Source organism: Antrostomus carolinensis, unplaced genomic scaffold, assembly GCF_000700745.2.
Source record: "Antrostomus carolinensis isolate BGI_N321 unplaced genomic scaffold, ASM70074v2 scaffold10271, whole genome shotgun sequence".
NCBI lineage: Eukaryota > Metazoa > Chordata > Aves > Caprimulgiformes > Caprimulgidae > Antrostomus > Antrostomus carolinensis.
Genome location: NW_010292040.1, coordinates 101,392 through 123,108, shown reverse-complemented (window position 1 = coordinate 123,108; position 21,717 = coordinate 101,392). Strand labels below are relative to the sequence as shown.

Below are 21,717 nucleotides of genomic sequence, written 5' to 3'. Positions count from 1 at the left end.
GTTCAGTATGGTAACAGCTCTTCTGGAGGTTTCAGATGAAATGGTACACTGCCTGACATTTTTTTTTCAAACCATTATATCATTTGCTACTATAAAGTCCAGCTGGTGTATTCTGGGGCAGGGTCACAGATATGAGAAGAAGAGCCAAAGCCCTCAAATTAAAACGCCTTGATTAACTGTTAAGTTTCCACAGACTATGGATAGTTCTGATTTGCAGCATTTCAGATACTTCCCCCAAAGGTGATTTGGCTCTTGACTGTTCTAGATTCTGGATGTGAACTTGCAGTACTGGACCTACTGGATGTGAACTTAATAAGACAAAGAACTGTAGCAGTGATTCTTTAAGCATTCCTACAAAAATTCACACACATGTATTTCATTGTTAGTTAAAGCCATTGTCCTGCCCTCCATAGGTGTTTCTGGGATTCTCTATCGAGAGAAAAAACGGCAAATGTTGCACATAAAGAATGTAAGTTTGTCGTAGATACAGATTTGATTTGCAACGTCTTGTTAATCGAAGGGCTTGATCCATCTTACTGAGATGGTGGGTACTTAATTGTTAAAATTTAATGGAAAACTTGAGTAGTGACCCAGCAGAGGAAGTACGCTTTCTTCTAGCCATCTGTGAATGCTCCAGTTACAGCCATACGTAATTCCACACGCACTTGTGGGACATTTTATTATGACTGTGTAATTCATCACAATTTAATGTGGCATAGCCATGGCTGTAGCTAAAGTTCTAAACTCTTCTTCTGTTTTAAGGAAAACAAACAAACAAATAAGATCAACAAAGGAAAACCTCTAGGAAAAATAAACCCAAGTGCATTCAGAATTCCATCTTGGAAGCACAGCTTCCTTCAGCAGGCATGTCAGGTCTTTGGAAATCTGCCTCAGCATCCATGAGGGAATGTTTCCTCTGCCTCTCCTTCCTTATGTAAAGCTCAAATAACTTGGAAGAAAAGCAGCTTTCAATGAGTTTTCAGTTGTTCAGATGTTTCTGCTTTAATGCATCTCTCCATCTATGCTTTGAAGAGAGTCTTGTGGTGATTCCTGGGATAATTCCTAGGAAGTTCCTCCTAACCTTGCTGGAGGTTACGATTACTGTAAAATATCCAGTTGTGTCATATTGTAATGGGTTTGAATGGGATTTTCATGAGTGCCAAAGTCACAGAGGAGCACAAGTGCTGCTGAACGTCAGCAGCTCTTAAGACACGTATGCACATCACTGCTTTCAGTTTCCATGGGTTTGAAATCGTCAGCTGAGTTGGTAAACTCTTGTGATAAGCAGATACATTTCTTTGTTAAAACCAGGGCACTCAGTATTGATATACATGAGAAGTACGTAGTTCTGGATAAATATCTGGTTATGTAAATGCCCCAAAACACATGTGGAAATCTTTTTAATATTTTTTAAAATCCTTTGCATAGATTAATTGGGAATAAAGAGCTTTTCTGTGATTTAGGAAGATGTAAAACAGGAATAAATATAGATAGACTTTTAGTTACATGTTACATTCTGTTCTCACACTTATCATTTCATGCAGTCAACAATTTAAAAATGCACACAGATTCTTGAAAAACGTGTATTTGCAGGTCACCTTTATTTTTTTCATTCTTCATGCCTCAAATCCCCATTGAAATTCCAGCCTTACTAGATTTCTGGATGATAAAGGACATATCTTTTCGGTTCGCAAACAACGAGCGCCAAAGGCAACACAGTGAGATTTGTATGCGACACTACCCCCATGGCAGGGACGTGTGCATTTATCTCAATAACTGACTGTCACCTTTGGGTGTGTACATCTTGCAGTGACAATAACAGCCCAACGCTGCTCGAGATGTCACATTTTCAGGGACAGATTTGTACCTGCGGGCAACTGGAGCAGAAGATCTCATCTTGAGAACACTCTTCTCCTTGTCACTGACCACATGAGAGCATTTCGTGGAGCTTCGTATGTGGCTTTTATTTATTGTTTACTTCCTCCCGTGCCTTGAACTGCAGTGCTTTTCGTGTGTAGTTGAACTCACAATCATATGTTCACTTAAAGATGTAATGAACGTAATTAAGTCACATTTTTGTACATTAAACATGGTATCTATGCAGTTGCCTACACAACTTTTGCTGCGTTTTGCTGCGAACTTTGAAACGGGAGAATAAATACTTCTAAAGGGAGATCAGATGTTTTCATATGCATTTAATATATATTTTTAAATAAAATAATAAGATTCAGAATCACAAAGGGAAAGTATGATTTTTAATTTGGGGGTTATTGGAATTCCTTTATCTTCCAAAAACTTAATTCAGATTTAAGAGCAAAATGTTATTCATTTCCCAGTAAGGATTTAAATGCTTCTGCCCAGCTGCTTCTCAGCCTTTAAAATTACTTATTTAAAGGTGAAGAACTAAAGAATAAAAAATTTTCTGCGCTTCCTTTAGAAATGGAAACCAAAACAAACACAAAATTCATGAATAATAATGAGAATGACCACCAGTAGGGTAATGTATGTGTATTTCTTGTCAAGAAAAAAGTAATTGCAGCACTTTATGTGAAAATGGGATTTATGTCTAGTGCTAATTTTCACTCACTGCCTGATTATATCACACTGCAGTTGTTCATGGGAAGGGGTTGTAGCTCCTCTGACCAACAAGCATTGAATGGGCTTTCAAACAGCCAGTATTACAGTGTGCAGAATGAAGAGTCATAGAAGTCTAAATCAGAGAGACTGTAAAATACTGGTGTCAAACTAAGAAGCAAGCTTTTTGTATAAGAGAAGAAAACTAGGTTAATATTATTTCTTTTTTTCACTTTTTTGTATAATTTGGAAAATAGCTTGGCTTTTTTCATTATCTGTAACTAAACCTTTTTCAAGTTAATAAATATTAAATCATTAGTTCCTATTAAAAATATTTTATTATCCTTGATTTGTCCTAGATCAGAGGAGGGAAGCTTATGATCACATACACGAGGAAGAATGATGCTGGCAAATACGTGTGTGTTGGAACAAATATGGTTGGAGAACGTGAAAGTGAAGTTGCGGAGCTCACTGTTTTAGGTAAGAACTCCTTCTGTCAGATTCTGTTAGTGAAAATGACCAACTTTTGTTTTTCCTAGGAAGCCTTTTATTTAGGATCATTCTCATCTCTTTCCTTTTCAATGTTTAGGTTGAAAATGTTTTTGTCCTGGTTATGTTCTAGCACACGAGTGGCAGTTAATGGCTTTGCAGTCCCCCTTGGACTGCTTTTGCTATCGGAAGTCAATTCCTTAGTTCTCAAACTGAAAAGAATTCCAGTGTCCACTAACTGGATCAGTATTGTAAAATAATAGCAAAACAAAAATTAATGTCACTAAGAAACAGAGGCTTAATTTTTTCCCTCTCAAAGAAGAAAATCAGTATTCTAAATTTCTATTGTAAATAATTATCCTTTCATTTATAGTTGTGTGTGCTGAGTGCTGTAAAGATAAAACAGATCTACTTGTTCAAGTGATCCTAATTCTAGTTCCTCTGAGCATCAAAAATACTTTTTCATTTAAGATAACTGAGTTTAGCTGAAAATTGTGAAAAACTGCAGAAAAGAAGCTGTAGCTCCAAGCACAGTCTCAGAATACCTTCAGCATGGGACAATTCCCTCGTCATCACCGTAGATGCAGCTTTGGTAGTTTTCATTCAAAATGTGTCCCATGTTACTTTAGTGTCGGAGAGGCCTGAGACAGCTTAATTGTTTCTGCAGAAGGAAGAGATATTTTAGCATCAAAGCATGAGAATGTCCAAGCCATGGTTCATAACACAACTGGTTTCTATCACAGTGCTGCTGCAGTACTGCTGGCTCTTGGGGGTTTTTTAGGGGGGTTTGGGGAGGGTTTTTGTGGGGTTTTTTTATTATTTTGTTTTGGTTTTAATTGAAATTTAGGATCTGTCATGTCAGTCTTTGGCACTTTTATCTGTCTTCACTATTTTTTAGAGTTAGGACTCGCAGAACTTGAAGTCCCATTCAGAGTTTTGTTTGAAGCAGGGTTATTAGTAATAAAACGAGATCGTGCACCATCTTAAAGCTGCTGAAACTGAATATCCAGCAAGGGAGCGTGCTACTCTTTAGAAGCTAAGGAAGACTTCCTATGATCCACTGTGTTGTTGTTCAGGGATATTTTTTAGTTTATTGACACCTTTGAAGCACTTTAGGAGGAGGCTGATTGTCACATAGGCTTTTAGAACCTCCCAGCAAAATCTAGAACTGAAAGAAAGTCATAGTTACACCAGTAGAGTCCTGACACTGGGCTCCTGGTTAACTATGCCAGTTAATTGCTCATCAACAATCTACTACAAACTAGGGAATCGTGTTATGGACTGCTATGTAATCCAGGCTGGAAAGTCCTCCTCTTGCTGTAAGAGGGATGCATTGCACAGAGAGGGCTGCCTTTGCCTTTTTCTTCGTCTCCTTTTCCCTTCAAACATATTTCTGATTTTCAGCCTGGGGAAACTAGTGAGCTTTTCTTTTCAAACAGGACAGTAAAGCTTTGAATGTCTTATCAGTCTGTGTCTAGAAATCTTTAATACACCTTATTCTTTCAACTCAGGCCTTGGATATGCGTGAAAAAAGTATGAGAAACATGCTGACTTGGGATATTAAAATCTTTAAGCATAAATCTTCTGTTTATGGGGTTTGGCTATTTGGAAGTTGAACTTTTGCTTTTAGGTCTCTGCTTTAGATCAGGGGGAAGATTGCATGCCAGAAACTGTAATATTAGAAGGTTTCAAAGTGATCCTTGCTAAGCTTTCCTTGAATTTACCAAATAATGGTGTGACAAAGACAGATCCTTAAATCAGTGCTGATTTCCCTTACCCGATTGTGGGTTTGAATCAGTGTTATGACTGGGCAGACGAAAGCCCTCGGACTGTTACTCTTCCTGTGGGAAGCTCCTCTGGAGAACAGCGTGGCTTTGCTGGGTTTGCTGTTGTGCAGCAGCCCTGGCCTTACCAGATCAGTGCTTTTTCTCTTGCATTGTTAACTGAAATATTCTTCCCCAAACTATTCTTACTCTGAGTTTGGTCCTTTTCCTGCATTCAGATCGTGTTTTTACTGCACCTACAAGACTGGGGCTGGGGCAGAGGGCAATGTCTATATTTATATTTTTTTTTAATTCACAGCTAGATTCATGTCTGTAGGTCTCTGTTTTATTTCTCACTTCTTGGATATGAACCCAGGCTAGAACTGACAGCTTAAAGGTCAACTTGCTATTTTATCTAACGTTATTTGCCTAGCATTGCAAGCAAAGGCAAGTCTTCTACAACACAAGTGTCTAGTTGGTCTGGACATCCACAAGAATAAAGGAACCTCTTTTATAGGGTTTTGTTCACATTTGCACCGCAGTCCTTTTTGAACCACTCCCTGAGGTTTTATAATACTGAATCTGTATATCTTTATCTGCCAAGTCCAAGTCATATTCAGAACCACCTTTCTCGAGCACAAATGTGAGACACTAAGAACATGGGATGGTCTCTTTATCTCTCTGTCTGGTGCTTTTGTACTCCTGTGAGAAATTTGTGGTGTTCACACTTCCTGATCGTGCCTATGGCTTCAGACTCTTCCAGTTCCTGGGAGCTTATATTTATATCTTTAATACATACAAATCAAAACATGCAAGTGCCTCCTCACCTCTCTCAGAGCTTTCACAGGTTTATAGGCAAAAAGGTCACCTGCCTTAGGCAAAGGAGCCTGCCAAGCACTCTCCTGTTAAACCTTCTCTGGTCTTTTATGGACATCCTGTTGTCATCTGGTGCAGCCTTTCTGGATGGATAATCCTTCCTGGAGTATCTCAGAAATTGTTAAAAACACTTTTCTTCCTTGTGTGTGTGCAAACCTCACTGCCCTCCAGCCTGGTGTGGAACTACAGAACCATGAGTAGCACCACAGAGCTTTGAACCCTGTTGCAGGTGGAAAAGTGTGTCACTCCCTTTTCTGAAACTTCCCGCTGGTAGCTGGTTTGCCAGAATAGCACAGCCTGTACTGAGGTCCCATGTTGTTTCAGAAAGCCTGAGAAAAAGTATGCAGCAGTTAATCTGACTGTGGTGAGCCAGGACTTGGGTCACCCTTCTCTGGTCTTTTATGGACATCCTGTTGTCATCTGGTGCAGCCTTTCTGGATGGATAATCCTTCCTGGAGTATCTCAGAAATTGTTAAAAACACTTTTCTTCCTTGTGTGTGTGCAAACTTCACTGCCCTCCAGCCTGGTGTGGAACTACAGAACCATGAGTGGTCTGGCATCATAGAGCTTTGAACCCTGTTGCAGGTGGAAAAGTGTGTCACTCCCTTTTCTGAAATTTCCAGCTGGTAGCTGGTTTGCCAGAATAGCACAGCCTGTACTGAGGTCCTGTGTTGTTTCAGAAAGCCTGAGAAAAAGTATGCAGCAGTTAATCTGACTGTGGTGAGCCAGGACTTGGGTCACCCGTGTCCTACAATGTAAGTCAGGGATAACAGTGATTTTTGTGAACAGCAAATGGAGAGAGGACATTGCGGGGTTCTTTGGTTTGTTTTATTTTATGTGTGCTAGTGAAAGAAAACGTTGTCTTTCTAATGCAGCATTGAAAATGATTGCACTGAACACTGGCTGCTCCTTGAGGGGGTTTCACTCCTTTGACTGCAGCCAAACACACACCCCGTTGCTCTCTCGCTCTCCCCGCCTGAGGGAGCAGGAGAAAGAATTGGAAGGGTAAAAGCAAGAAGATTAGTGGGTTGAGATAAAACCAATTTACTAATTGAAATAAAATAATAATGATAACAACAGTAATAACAGAACATACAAATGAGAGATGCCCAGTGCAGTTGCTCACCACCTGCCGACCGATGCACAGCCTGTCCCAGCAGCGATCCCGGAGCACAGACAGTCCCCAAACCCCAATCCTGGGAGAGCCAGAGCCCGAGTCATCCCCAAGACAATCCCCATGATTTCCAGTCAGCCCTGTTTAATGTGCTGACCATGACATGGTATGAGATGAAATATCTCATTGGCAGAGCCAAATGCCAGTTTGGGGTTTTGCTAATTACTGCGCTTCTCCCTCCCAGCCCTAATGCTGAGGTTCACAGTGCTGAACATCTACAGGGCTATGGACCTTCTGCCTGGGCTGGGGGCAAGAGGAGCAGCAGCAGAGGCACCTCCATGACATTCATCACCCTGCTCCCCTTGCTCTAACAGCCACAGCTCAGGGAAAATGGCAATTTGGGCAGAGAGCTGCTGGACTAATCTGTTTTTTATCCTTTCCTTTCCTTTTAGAGAGACCATCTTTTGTGAAGAGACCAAGTAATTTGGCTGTGACTGTGGATGACAGTGCAGAGTTTAAGTGTGAGGCAAGAGGTGACCCAGTCCCTACAGTAAGATGGAGGAAAGACGATGGGGAATTACCAAAAGCAAGGTGCAGTACATGGAGTTACCTTTTTTTTAGGACATCTAGCTTGGGATATGATGTAGCCATTCAACATTTGACAGCTAGCATTTCTTTTTCTTGAGTGGAAAAGGCTTGATCTAGTAAGACATTTCTAATTACCATCGAGCTGTATTTGAGGTTATAATTATAATGAAACTTAAGAACAACTTGTTCTCAAGGTTTTGTTGTGACAACACATGACAAATACAACAAAAAAATAACAAAGTTCAGTCAGTAATATCTGATACAGATGAATTCTTCACGTGAAGAGTCTTTTGTAATTACTAAAAGTTTTGGGGAATGTGTAATAAGCAAATAGTAAATTAGATTACACCATCAAGAAATATATACTGATATAAATTGATAATGTAGAAAGCTGCCTTGGTTATACATGGTTTTGCTACTAAGTTTCCAATTAACTTTTTTTTTCCTGTCATTACTCTAATTCAGGCGAAAAAGTAAATCACCTTATTAAAAAGAAATACAGTCTGTGGTAGAAAGATTATTTATTTATATACTTGGAATCCCCAATCATCAGTTAAAAAGCTATTAGGGAAGGGGATTGAAAGAAGAAACACTTTAACAGTTGGCTCCAGCCGTCCAAATCCAGCTTGCTGTTAATCTAGCCTGTAGCTTTAATGAAAACTAGAGCATTTTTAAGAGAAAAATCTACTCCCCATAAAGAGAAACACATTGACTGCATTGTACAATGAAGAGGAAAAAGGTGATGAAAGGAGAGGAAATGGTAAAAGGCCCCATTGTTCTTTAAAAAAAAAATATTGAATGAATTGTGATTTATCTTGACTTTCAAGTAATTCTGATCTTCTTGAGAGCAATAATTTATTTTCAATCCTATTAAAAAAATCATTCAGATGAACAAAAATATAGGGAGAATAATAACTATTATTACATTTACTTGTTAAGAGTTCTAACAATTAAACGTTCTGCGTTAGAGCTTTACAGTTGTATTACACCAGTACTGAAGTTCTGCTGCCATCAGTGAAGTTGACTCATGTTGCAAATGAAATCTGAATGAAGTTTTCAAATATTTAGGTATCTTTTGCTTTTAAAACTTTATCTTTACATTATCAATTTATAAGGATTTATGCATATTTTTATTTCTAAAGGAAACATAGGAATAAAAATATTTGAGAGCGAACCCACCATGTTTTTAGCCTTTACAGAAATTGTACAAAGTTCTGTTATTCCTATTAATTCTTTATTACTGTGATTAAAGATACGAAATCCGGGATGATCATACCTTGAAAATCCGTAAAGTTATGGCAGGAGACATGGGCTCGTATACATGTGTTGCAGAAAATATGGTTGGAAAAGCTGAAGCATCAGCAACTCTAACAGTTCAAGGTAAGAATGTTTCTTTGCATCGTCCTCCAATCTGGAATAAAATTGATTTTTTTTTTGGGGGGGGGTGACAATTTCGTAGAGTTGCTAGACAGACTAGTTGACTCTACACAACTATTAGAGTTGTGACTTATGCAGGAACTCTATGCTGAGTTGTAAAAAAAAAAACAAAAATGCAAAAATATAAATTTGGTTTGAGTTGTAATCCTTAAGAAGTTGAATAACTTCACATGTAAAATTTTTTGCAAGCAGTTTTCGTGGTACTGGGATGGGGAGTTGAGTATGGTTTGAACTTCAATGTGATCAGAATCACATCACTTAAAATCGTTGTATCCGAAACCCTACAAGAAAGAAGAAAAGCTGTGTTGCCAAACAGCATTGTTTTAATTTGAAAAGAACGAGTTGGAAGTTCAAGTATCTGCCAGATTTTTTCAATTAAATATAGTAAAGAAGCACTGAATGATAAATCTATTTGTGTGTCTTTTAATACACTAACCCAGACCTGGAATTCCTGTTGCTTTTTCATTATAAAAGCGTATCGGAGCACTACTGTGTCTTGGTAAGAGAAAAATTCAGTGGAACTCTGAACTAATATGTATAAAAATCCTTCATTGCCTTTATATACACAATCCAGATGTTCAGTGTTCAGATAATCCCTCTCTTCCTTTCCTGGCTAGCAGACAGGCAATGATGTCACCCTGATGCTTTTTTCGAAGCACTGATGGTCCTTCTGTCCTTTTCTCTGTTCAGTGGGAATTGGTCATGATGGAGTTCTGGGGAAGTATAGGCTTAAAAGTGTTTTATTTGGTAACAAGCCTCTCTTTGACACATTTATTGTAAGAGGAAGGGTCTTGTCCTTAACCTGCTCTTCTTTTTTCCACCAGAAACATTTGGTGTCCCTAACATCTGTAGCTGTTAGGAAAATAGGAATTCTTTTGTTAGCTCTCATAAAACCAGTAATTTTGAGATGTTCTGTTTTGTTACTCACCGTGATGTTTATACATCAAAACTGATACCTTTTGTTTGCAGAATAACCAACTCTTAACCTTTCAGCGTAAGAGATTTAGGATATTTTAGAATAAAAGATCAACATGTGAGCAGTAAGCAGTTTATTCAAAAGAAAAGGGCTGAATTGTTTTTTAAATGGCGGTTTCTTCTGAAGATCATGTTTTATATCAACTGTTAATCTTGTAAAATGATAGTATTCTCAGAAAATCTTCTTTATGAATGGCTGAGCAGTTACGTTTCTGGAAATAAGCTATTGTTGAGCCCTAATCCCTTATAGTCCTGTTCAGAATAATAAGCAAACACGTTCTTGTAATCCCATTTAGGTTCACGGTGCTACTTAGATATAAAATGACGTAACTACATAGATGTTGGAGATCTAGAGTGCAGTATTTGGAATTTTGATAAGAAAATGGTGCTTTTGAGGAACCTGATCATAACCTAAGTCTTGATTCAGCAAGTTTGGGGGTTTTTTTAAGTGTTTGTATTCCACAGTAGATATTTCCAGTGTAAAGCTTTGCTCTGCGGATATTGTTATGGGATAATTTGTTTCCTGGTGTGAATGGATTACCTACTGAGCCCTTTGTCTGTACTAATGTGTTCATAGAAAGGATTGATGTGAGAAGCTGTAATGTGTAAAGCCAATTTGTAGCTGATAATGTAGTAAATTGTGATCAAAATCCATTTATTAGAGTATCCAGGAGACCTAGTTTTATGGGAAGAAAAAACAAAAAAGACTCATCTAAAAAATATGCATTTTTCACTAGATTTTTTCACATTTTTTTCCTCCTCTCCTCTTCTTCCCTTTCCTCCTTTCCTCTTCCCTTCTTTAAAATCCCTATTTTTATTTAAAGGGCCAGCTTTTTGACTGTGCTCCATCTAGAGAGGTAGATTTGATCTTCTTGTTTCACTGCTGACATTGATCTGACTGTTCATGGACACACAGCTCTGACAAGAATTTTTTTTTTTTCATAAGTAGTATTTTTTCTGGGTGATTTAAGGAATGGAAAGGTCAAGTCTTTTCTGCACTTTTGCTAATTGTCCCTAATTTTCAGGCCTCAAGCACTGTAGTTGACCTGTCTATCTGTGTTCTGCACTATACCGGGTTATCTGGGGTATTAAAAGGTGGTGTGTGCAACTCCAGGGCTAGGTGAGATACCCAGGTGTCAGGGATGTGTTGGTGAAATATGGTGAATAGCTAGCCTGGTGTCTCAGCAGAGAGTGGCCCTGGATCATAGAATCAATCATAGAACCATAGAATCCCAGGCAGGTTTGGGTTGAAAAGGACTTTAAAGCTCACCCAGTTCCAACCCCCCTGCCATCAGCAGGGACACCTTCCACTAGACCAGGTTGCTCAAAGCCTCATCCAGCCTGGCCTTCAACACTTCCAGGGAGGAGCAGCCACAGCTTCTCTGGCCAACCTGGGCCAGTGCCCCACCATCCTCTGGGTGAAAAATTTCCTCCTAATATCCAACCTAAATTTCCCTTCTCCCGGTTTAAAACCATTTCCCCTTGTCCTTTCACTGTCTGCCCATGGAAAAAGTCACTCGCCTGCCTGTTTCTAGTACCCTTCAGGTACTAGAAGGCCTCAGTGAAGTCTCTCTGGAGCCCTCTCTTCTCCAAGCTCAACAATCTGGTGTTATTATTACCTCCAGGTCAGCTCTGACCCTACTTGATCTAGCAGAGGTTGGAGCGCGTAGTGTGTGCCCTGCAGTGCTCCCCGGGTCAGGAAAACCACACTGCACTGGCTCTGAGCTGGGCTAATTGACCTTCTCTGTGTCCATGAACTAGGACCTGTCAACTCAGGTAGTTCAACTGCACGTAATAGGGTGCTAACTCTAGAAAATACCAAAAAAAGGGCAATATCTATTCCATTTCATTGTTCTTCCTGCTTATGGCACCAGCATCACAGGTTCTGATTATGGGAATCACTGTTTTCCTCTGTACCCAGCCCTGACTTTGGGGACTGTTAGAGTTTCCTATGTGAAGTACAGATCCTGTGTTTTTAATGTGATTTCGATCATATTCTGAAACCAAATTTAATGTTCTGTATTGACATAGAAGTTTGAACCCTTCACTTAGTCTTTTACCATTGCAGCTTAAAAGCATTTCCATCCTAGAAACTGTTTGTCAAGTTATCTTATTTTCTCCTTGGAAAATGAAATAGTTAATAAAATGTAATCCTGCTGTTGTTCACGTTTTCCTAAAATTAGAGCATCTGAGGCCGCTGTTTTCATTTTGCAGCGATGTGTAATGCATATGTAAGGCATCCAGAGAAGTTGCTAAATACATGTGGAAGCGTTTAATTCAGGAGATGATTAATTATTAAATAAATACCTCAGTCAATACAAACTGCCAGGAAGCAGCCCAGGGTACAGTACATTATATTTTACCAATACATGATGTTTTACCAAGTAGCTGATATGCTCCAGAAAAGGGAAACAAAGGCCAAAGATGCGTCTCTGGAACCAGTGGATTTCTCTCTTGCTCTAGCACTAAGCAAGTTGGATATATTTATTGTGTATTTATTTAATATATGTGCAAGATGCTTTTCATGTTTTCGTGGAGGTTTTATTATGTGATTTGCTTAGTTTTATGCCTTCAAGTAAGACTGTAGAAATTGTAATATTAAATATTTCCTTATCATATATATAATGGAAGCCCATGTTCCTTAGACACACAAAATTACAGAAACCACATGCCTTGGAACTTCAGTTCTGAAAGAGAATTAGCTTCACTATTAAAGCAAATAGAAGTAGGGCTTCTTCAAGAATCTGCAAATTTCACATTTAATCATAAAAATACTTTTAAGTAAATCTAACAACCAGAGGTTTCTCATTTTTTTTCCCCTATTTCCATTTGCTTCGCTCCCATTTGCAGTATTTAATTAGGCTTTTTTAACATCTTATTTTATAAAAGAGTAGATTATAATTTCTGCTGAAACCAGCTTTACTCTCTGATACAAGTGGAAATGATGGCTCCAGTGAAAGTCCTACTATGCAGTTGGCCAAGAACCATTACAGCAAAGACAGTGTAGTGATACTCAGCAGGAGTTAAAGAAAAAAGGGTCAGGTAGGGCAGTTGACTTGAGGACTTCACAAGAATAATACCAACACTGCGGCTGTTGGTGACCATCAGTCACCAGTAGGTCGGTAATGAACTACAACCCTCAACCTTTGAGTTCTTCTCAACTGTTCTTCCTCACGCGGTGGCTCTGGAGGAGCAAGCTTGCAGTACTTGTTACCGTGCCTTGCCTGATATGCGTTGACATGAACTGTAAAATGTAAATTTTGCCATTCAAAGGCACTAAACACATTCAGTGTTACCAGATTGGCAGGAAAAAAGAATAATTCCTATGGAAATTACTTGGGCCACTTCATATTTTACAGTGGTGATCTTTGATATCAAAGGGTTTTTAGCATATGATGTTGTTAATTTTAGGGTTAGCAGAGCTTGTCTGCGAGGTGGAGAGTGAGCAGAACTTTTGATAAGTGACTTCTGGCTGTAATTTTGCTGTACTAATCGACTGACAAGGAATTTTAATCTGAAGAGGTGGCACACGCTTCAGGTCTGGAATTTCCTCCTCCTTCCACCCTCTCTTTGTACAGCGTAGCTGCAAGGCACGCTGTAAAAGACATCTATTTGATAAGGTTTCTGGGTAGGGCTGAGAATACCACCTGGAATAAAAAGCAGCAGGATTTGCTGTTTTATCTGTCAGATACCATAGAAATGTTTCCACTGCGTCAGGCCACTGGTACACACTATGAATTGTCTGTGAATGTAATTGCTTTATAGGCATCTAAGGTACCTACGTTAAAATAACAAAGACAAAATTCAGATTTTGATGGGATTACAGAAATGCTGTTGAGGTGTATAGTGGTTATGAGGTCTTGTGGTGGATGCCTCACAGTATTGTGGGTGAATTTAACCACTTGAATTTTAAAAATAGGATTTGAATTTAAATCTAAACTTGCTTACATGGTCTCTCTTTAAGTCAGTATTTCTCCTTTTGAAAGAACTAATTTTAGGCTCTATTCTGTCTTCAATCCCCATGGAAGAAGAAGGAAGAATAGTGATTGTCCTATGAACTTCATGGGGTTTTTAATTAATAAACTTTTGGCAGAATGAATGAGGGAAACTATCTCTTGTGATTTGTGTAGCTTCAAGAGCCAGCCCTTTCCCCCTTAATGACTGCTGGAAACTGGGACAGCTCTTCAGATGTCTGTCAGAGATCTGAGGAGTTTGGCTGCCACCTATTTCTGGTGAAGGAATATAAATCTTAAAGAGTTAATCAGAAGGAGCTGAGGAAACTTATCTGAAGAAGAGACTAGTGCCCTGAAGGTGCTTTATCTGCTGATGCGAGTGATGAACACTGAGATTCCTGAAGCATCTCTGAAATACAGGAAAAAGAAGGAATCAGTAAATATTTCAGCAAAATTTAAGGAGAGAAAAAAAAAAAGTGATTTATAGTTGCTTCAAATCCATGTAACATATTTTAATAAATAACTGCTTCTATGGTTTTTAAGTTTTTTAATGGAGTTTGTTGGGAGGGGTTTTTTTTTTAACATAGAGTCTCACAACAGTGACAGCAATTGCTTACAGGGAAATAACATTTAAAAACTTTTGAGATCCCTTCCTGCAATTTAGTACTTTGAAACAAGCACTTGAGACAGATGTTTCTGAGCAAGTAGAATGGAAGTCCAAACAATTTGGAGAAACATTACTACAAAAAGAAGTTGAAGCTAGGAGCTTTTTTTTTTCTGCTGAAAGGGCTTTATTTACTATAAAGTTCTTAACAATTCTACCTTTTAATTACTCGCAGCAGAGAATGAAGAAAGTGGATTTGTGCAATATACTTCAGCACTCCATTAAAAAGCAGCAAAGAAAATCCGAAGCCTGTTTTCTAGTGCCTGCAATTTCCTAAATCCCATGCCTAGGGAAAAATCAATTGGTTTTGTATCAGGCTTCACTTTATTTTGTGGCTGCTGTTCTAAAGATAACATGTCAATAATTCTACCTTTGAAATAGACAACGTAGAATTTTACTAAAAGTTGTCGAGGTTGCAGATTTTTAGTTTTATGTGTAAAATTAGCTAGAGTGTAAGGAGTAATAATGTTCATTGGTTGTCTTTCAGCAGTACTTCGCTATATGTTCATTCTGAAATAAACTGAAATAAACTTAGGCTTTATTAAATTGTGATAAACATCCATAAAAAGATAAAACATGCTTTATTTTTGCCTTGTTTATAACCTGTAAGTAATTTTCATAAGGACTGTACAACGATTATAGTGCACTCTCTTCTATTTTTGTTATTTTACATGCATCATTAAAACCAGTCATCTCTGAATTGGTTCTTGACAAAAAAAATGCTGACTTACAATAACAGTGCATTCAAACGTTATTTTGATAAGCTGGTTTGAGTACCATTTGTTGCTATGAATTATATTTTGTTTGAACATTAAAATATTTTATTATTAGGTGCTGAATAGCACTCAAGAGCTGGCCATAAAGTATCTTGCAGTCTTTATATGTGAACTGCATCGCCTAGTAGGCTCAGTATCAGAATCTTCCAGAAGAACCTATTTCTTCAGGTTGAACTACTAAATATCAAGTATGGTCACATTGGTTTCTGCAGGACATAAACGTGTGCTCCTCTTGATGCTATGACCACGCATTAGCTCCCAAAGTTTGGGTTGATTTTTTTTTTTTTCCATTTATATATATATTTTTTTTATCCATTTATATATGGAATAGGATGAGAGGATTGAGAAAAAACCAGAGCTGTCTGCATAGACTTCAGGTTGCTTGTCTTGTCCTCACAAATGTCCTGTTCTCTCTAAACACTGCAGGGGATTCTGTTCTCTGGCATCTTTCAGTGCCATCATGAACCCACTTAGGACTTGGAGCTCCTCAAGTTAAAGAACCTCTGTCTCTTTTGACACAGTTCAGTAGCACGTTGATACTTGGATCTCGGTGCAGAGAAAGAATTCACCTGAGAGAGGGTTCTGCTGTGGTCCAGTCTCCCACCAGCATGATGGCCTTTTCTGTGCCTCTTCCTTCAGAGTTCTTGGGTGCTCAGATCTTGTCAGGTTTTCTTTCTCGAAGAGCATAACTAACCTAACTAAGACTTAACCTCAAAACATGTTTGCTAACATCCCTAAACCATCATAGCTGCAGCAACGCTTTTGTTTCAGGCTGGTTTTCCTTTCAGGCTCAGGATTATCGTCTTTTGGCAGAGGTGACCCACTGCTTCACTGTATGAAAATCTGGATGACTAGCCTGGATTTGTTTTATTTTATTTTATTTTTATTTTATTTTTGCACATATTTTTTTGTTTATGTCCTTAGGCAGCTTGTTCCCTTTTCTACCTCCATCATAGTAAAATTTCCAAGTACCTGATGAGTAATTTCATCCTGTATAGAAATATTATGTGTTGTATTTTTTGCTACCTATAATTAAAATTCATTAATATGTAACAGTTACCTTCCTGTTAACATAGTTAGAGAGTAAGTTCAGGTATTAGTGTCCCATGTGTAGGCTTGGGTTGTCTCTATGTGGGGGGTGTGGTGTCCCCATAAAAAGAAGTCCAGATTTCTTGTGAAATAGTATCTGTTTCAGTTGACAATATTCCTTACTGAGTGCTCCGCGCCCAAAATAACATTTTTTAGTGATCAAAAGTTACTGCACTGTAGAGATTTATTGTCCTTCCATTTTTAATGTGTGTTTGGCATCCATTGATCATGGGGCTTTGGCCACTTTTCACAAATAGCTTTAGCTTATTATAAGAAGGTTGCTATGGATTTCAAGGTACTTCTTTCCAAAAAGAAAACTGTGCTATTGTAAACAACTGGGAAAAAATCCCACTCCATTTCCTTTTCAGCTCTACTATCTTTTACTGTAAGATAAAAAATGCAGTAGGAGGCTCCTAAGAATTCTTCAAATAGTATCCAGCTAGCATAATCTTTTTGTACTTCTGCACAGCTTATTTAGAATTCATCTATCTTTTTACACTCTTTTAAAAGGCTTTAGTATAAATATTTGTAGCCACGACTACTTAGGTTGCAGCAGTGCCCAAAATTAACTCAATTCTTTTTAAACACAGGCGAAGACAACTCTTCTCCAAAAAGAGAAGCCTGGGAAACAGGACTCCACAGTTTACTGCATTACTCTAGTTTTCAAATAGATGGAATTAAACTTGTCCTAAGTGTGCTCTCTAAATTGTATTTGGTTTATAGGATGGTTTAGGAGGATGCAGAGCAAGGAGGGAGGAGGAGAGACTAGGAGAGGAACTTCTGGAAGACCTTAAATCCCTCTCTCTGTCTTCTAAGCCCCAAATTTCAGATTTCTCTTGCCCACCTCAAGGCAATGACTACAGGATTTACAAACATTTTAAACTGTGTACTATGTGTATTAACCTGAGAAATGCTACCTTTTAAAACCACACTGCAAAGCTCATTTCCACTTTTTTTTTAATTTTTATCATAGAAATCTTCATTGACTCCTGAAGAAGGAGAGATTCTGAACTTTCTTATTTTGTAGGTAGTATCAGCCAAATCAGTTGCAAATCAAAAAACTCATGTGAGTGCATTTTACACACTGTTCTCTCACCACCAGTTTTTGCAGCAGGTTCCTCCCCCACACACACTTGTGTAGCTCTCCTCATCTTGACTTTTTCAGTGTTTCAAAGGGGAGATTCATCACCCTGCTGTGAAGCAGACATTAAGATAATATAGTTCCACAACTGAGACACAGCTGAGATGGAGCCAGATTCCACTGCCCAGCCCCATCAATTAGAGTTGAGGAGGGAAACAGCTCTCAGCCTAAATTAAATCTCAAAATGGGCAGAAATCCATAAGGAGCCAATGCCATTTGATAGCTCCTGCAAGGAGAACAGCAGCGGGTGGTTTGGTTAACGCACAGATCTTGGGCTGTTTATCAGCTGAGTGGAGCTGGAGCCACCAAAGAGAGCAGAGAAGCTCTGTGACACTTGAATGCCGGTAATGGAACCAACAAACTCATTGCAGAGCTGAGGACAGGTACCTTCCCGCTTGCTGCAGGAGGGAGAATCCTTGATTTTGACTCCATGGCCTCTGATATTTTGCACCAGAACTGGGATTAATGTATCGCTAAATTAACAGAAAGCATTCTGAATTCCATTTCCTATGTTAGTCCTATGGCCAAGGATGTACACGGAGGCTAAAAATTGCATATGAACTTGATTATGGTGTGTAATTATTGCCCTGAAGATTGGGATTGCTTCATTTCTCCAGTGTAGAGTTAGAATTTCTTGCTTCCTTTATAATAGCCTCTATATGCTAGAAGGGTGTCAAGCAGTCCTTGAAGATGTGAAGATTTTTATTGAAATAATCAAAAATGAAATGTGTTGAGGTTAAATTGAAATTATTCTGCTTGTGTCAGCTGAATAACAAGGTATGTTCAGAGCACCTGGATGGTATTCATAAATAATAACAGAACAATAATTAATGAGTATTTAATATGCAGAGCAAAATACTGTTTAGTAATTAAGTACTACCTTGAGTCTCAGGATCTCAAAAGCACCTTGTTAGTATAAATGAATGAAAATTTCAGTAATTTTACTCTTTTTGAGATAGATAATTACTACCACAGCTTGGTAAATAGGGTTACTTGAAGTTTCTAGCTTGTCCAATATCAGAAATAGACATAACTGTAATATTTCATTCTAAATATGAGAAAACCAATGAGTTGTAAACACTTCATCAGCATTTGCATTCACCTTTGTGAGATGGATGACAAAATGTGTTATTTAGAGAAGCAGGCGTTACAGTGTGTTGAGGTCTTATGCTGAAGGGCTGAGAGAACGTGCTTGCTGAGCTTGGAGAAGAAGTGACTTCGAGGGGGGACATAACAGCAGCCCCAGTATGTACTGGGAGGTTGTTGGTGAGTCGGAGCCAGGCTTGTCACAGTGGTGCATGGTGGGAAGACGAGAGATAAAAGTTGAAACAAGAGAGGCTGAGGTTGGGTATAAGGAGAGATTTCTTCACTGGGTGGATGGTCAAGCAGTGGAGCAGGTTACCCAGAGAGGCTGGGTCTTCTCAGTCTTGGAAGTTTTCAAGAACCAACTGGATCAAGCCCTGTGCCACCTAGTCTCACCCTATAGCTGACCCTGCTTGAGCAGAAGGTCGGACTAGAGACCTCCTGAGGTTGCTTCCAACCTGATTATCCTCTGAATCTACAATACAACATCTATCAAATAAAATAGTTGCTCCATTAACATCTGGCAACTATTCTGTAGTTTAAGTCCTAAAACTGCAAATTCCTGCTCCTGCAAGTGGATTTGAGGATACCAATAGTCCCAGTGAGGTTGATGGGATTGCTGGCAGGAATAAGGCATTAAAAGATCATGTCACTGGTCTGGAAACCACTTCTCTTTTGTTTTTTGTTCAGTGACTGGGCACGTCTTCCCTGAAAAACCTCACATGTCAAGGAAATTACTTGAAAGGCAAAAAAACTATTCCTTTGGTATTTGTGGTTTTACATGCTAACTTCCTGCCTTTACAACAGGTTATTCCCCCAGCTGCCAGGTGAAAAGCCATGATTAACGCAGGGAAAATTAATTTACTTCATATTTGAAAGTGCTGTCAAATAAAATGGCCATAACAGAGGAAAAACTAGTTACTTCTCAGTTTTAGTAACCTTAGATATCGATAGGATGTAAATCAAGCTAAGAAAGTGGTCTTTGTCATAGTTGTTGCTATTATTGTTGTTCTTTTAAACCACATGATGTCCCTCTGACAGAACTGTTTAAATATTTCTATGAAATTTCACCCTTTGCCCTTGCAAACCGATGTGATGCCCTGTTTCTACAGGGGTTTATTTTCCTGTAGCAGTATCCCCTCTGTTTTCACAGGTGGGCAAAAAAAAAGGCATTTATTAACAGGGTTATTTTTGACCTACAATAATAAAGCCGTCTGGTAAAAAGAAAAGTGGACATTCAGCACTTCTAGGTTAATTTAATTTGTAGAAATGTAACCGATCAACCAAGACAGATTTCTATCTGTTAGAAATTTTGAAGGGAGCTTTCAGGAGAAGCTTAGGCAGCTTTGCATCGCTACCAAGAAGGCTGAACTTTTCTCTGTTTGGCATTAACTCGCGTGATGGAAAATCAGTAATTTAGAGTTACTTCCTCTGGGCAAGAATTGCATCCCATGAAGTCTTTTATCAGACTATCTCATGTAGAATATGAGTTGTGTTTTCTGGGGAAGCGTTCCTGCTTCCAGAGCAGGGGTCAGGCTGTAATTGCAGGTTTAGCAGAGAGTTTATCAGTTATAAAAGTGTGGTTACTGGGTAATACACACCATCAAGGGTAGCCAGGAGCTGAGTCTTGGGCTCAAGCATATTTCTCTCGGGAATTCTTGTGTATCATTTCTTGGCCACTCCTCTGACAGATCATAGACTTTGCAGATGGTCTGAGCAGAATAATGCACACTGATTTTCTCCTGGAGAAGTCCTGAACCCACACACATACAGGAGGCTAATTTACATCTAGAATCCTTCCTTAAAATTGAAACTCAAATCTTTGAAAAATGGTAATTTCAACTGTTTCCGTTTGGGATTATTTCTGGGAAAAATGTCTCTAATAACATAAACCCCAATTCTCTCTGTGATCTGGGTTTGGTGCATTCAGTTACAGCTTCTTGGCTTCAACATGATCCAAATTCCAACATTATATCTGATTCTCTTTCTGCTTCGTTTTCATAATGCACCTGGAGTCCTTGGTATTTGTTTGAACAGTAAGCCAGTATTCCTCATGCCTAATGAATGTGGGCAGATGGGATATTATCAGTTTCCTCCATGGTTTTTATCAGAGGATGGTGTATTGCAGGTGCTTACCTACTTGCTATGAAAGTGTTAAACAATAATTGCTTTTACTTTCAATATAAAGCGATAAGACTGACGTGTGGAAGGGCTTGGTATTTGTAACGTGTTAAAAATATATGTGGTTTTGGACTTTTATTGTAATTATCTTAACCAGTGACTGTTTTTTGATTGACTTTTTTTGTCACTATCTGTGTATATTTTCAAAATGCATAATTTTTACAGTTTTCATTTCGATTTGTTCTTTCAGTTAGTGATATGTGGCTCTGATGCTTTCTAACATGGCTTTCTTTTAGCAGTGAAGTTAGCCTGCCAGGATCTGTGCCAGTTCAAAGTTTATGAAAATTTTCAACTGTGATTGAAAGATAATTTATATTAGATAATTTACCACTGATGATTTCTGTTGAAAAATCTTGTATTTTGCAATAAATCTCTGGTTTTGAGTATTTTAGTGAAATTAGGCTTTAGGGTGGTGGGAGAGGAAGAGGTTTAGGAATCTTCTATTCGTGATTTAGTTTGCATTTCCAGTTTTAACAGGGAGCATTATGACCTTGATACAACAGCCTTGTACTAAAGAGGTTGGTGTGTGGGCTAAATGCCTCAGCATGTTACTTTTTTAATAAACTTCCTTTGTAATAGCTATTAGCCTCAGAAAAGTATTTTCCACTTGTAGATGTGTGGATCCTTTAGAAAGGGAATGAATGTCACTGTTGCATTTCAGCAGTGTTGCAGATTGATACTTACTGGAGATTTCAAGTTAATTTTACCATGGAAAGCTCTTGATGCAGAGAAACAATGGCAATGTGAAAAAAAAAAAAAATTATTACTGAAGGTTACACAACAGTTCATTGGAAAGGCCTGGAGTAAAACCCAGGTTGCCTGACCATTATTTCAGTTTGTTACCCATTTTCCTCTACAGCTTGCTTTCAGCATTTGATAGAGACTTCTGCTTAAAAATCAAATTAAAATATATGCAGTTCAACATTAGTAACCTATTTTTCATATATCAGAACATATGTGTGCTTTCTAAGGTCCTTACCAAAGGTCCTTTTTATTTATTTTTTTCTTTAATTT

At 38.4% G+C, this 21,717-nt stretch overlaps 1 protein-coding gene across 1 annotated transcript in view; it reads left to right on the top strand.

The window, feature by feature from the left end:
• Nucleotides 1–451: 451 nt before the first annotated feature.
• The window catches only part of ROBO1 (roundabout guidance receptor 1), a gene marked incomplete at its 3' end in the record, with an annotated part of 86,807 nt that continues 65,541 nt past the window's right edge, over nucleotides 452–21,717 (top strand). The window contains exons 1-4 of the mRNA XM_010176809.2: nucleotides 452–469; nucleotides 2,934–3,054; nucleotides 7,269–7,407; nucleotides 8,657–8,784. Of these exons, the coding sequence (XP_010175111.2) occupies nucleotides 452–469; nucleotides 2,934–3,054; nucleotides 7,269–7,407; nucleotides 8,657–8,784 (406 nt within the window). The remainder of the gene's footprint in view (nucleotides 470–2,933; nucleotides 3,055–7,268; nucleotides 7,408–8,656; nucleotides 8,785–21,717) is intronic.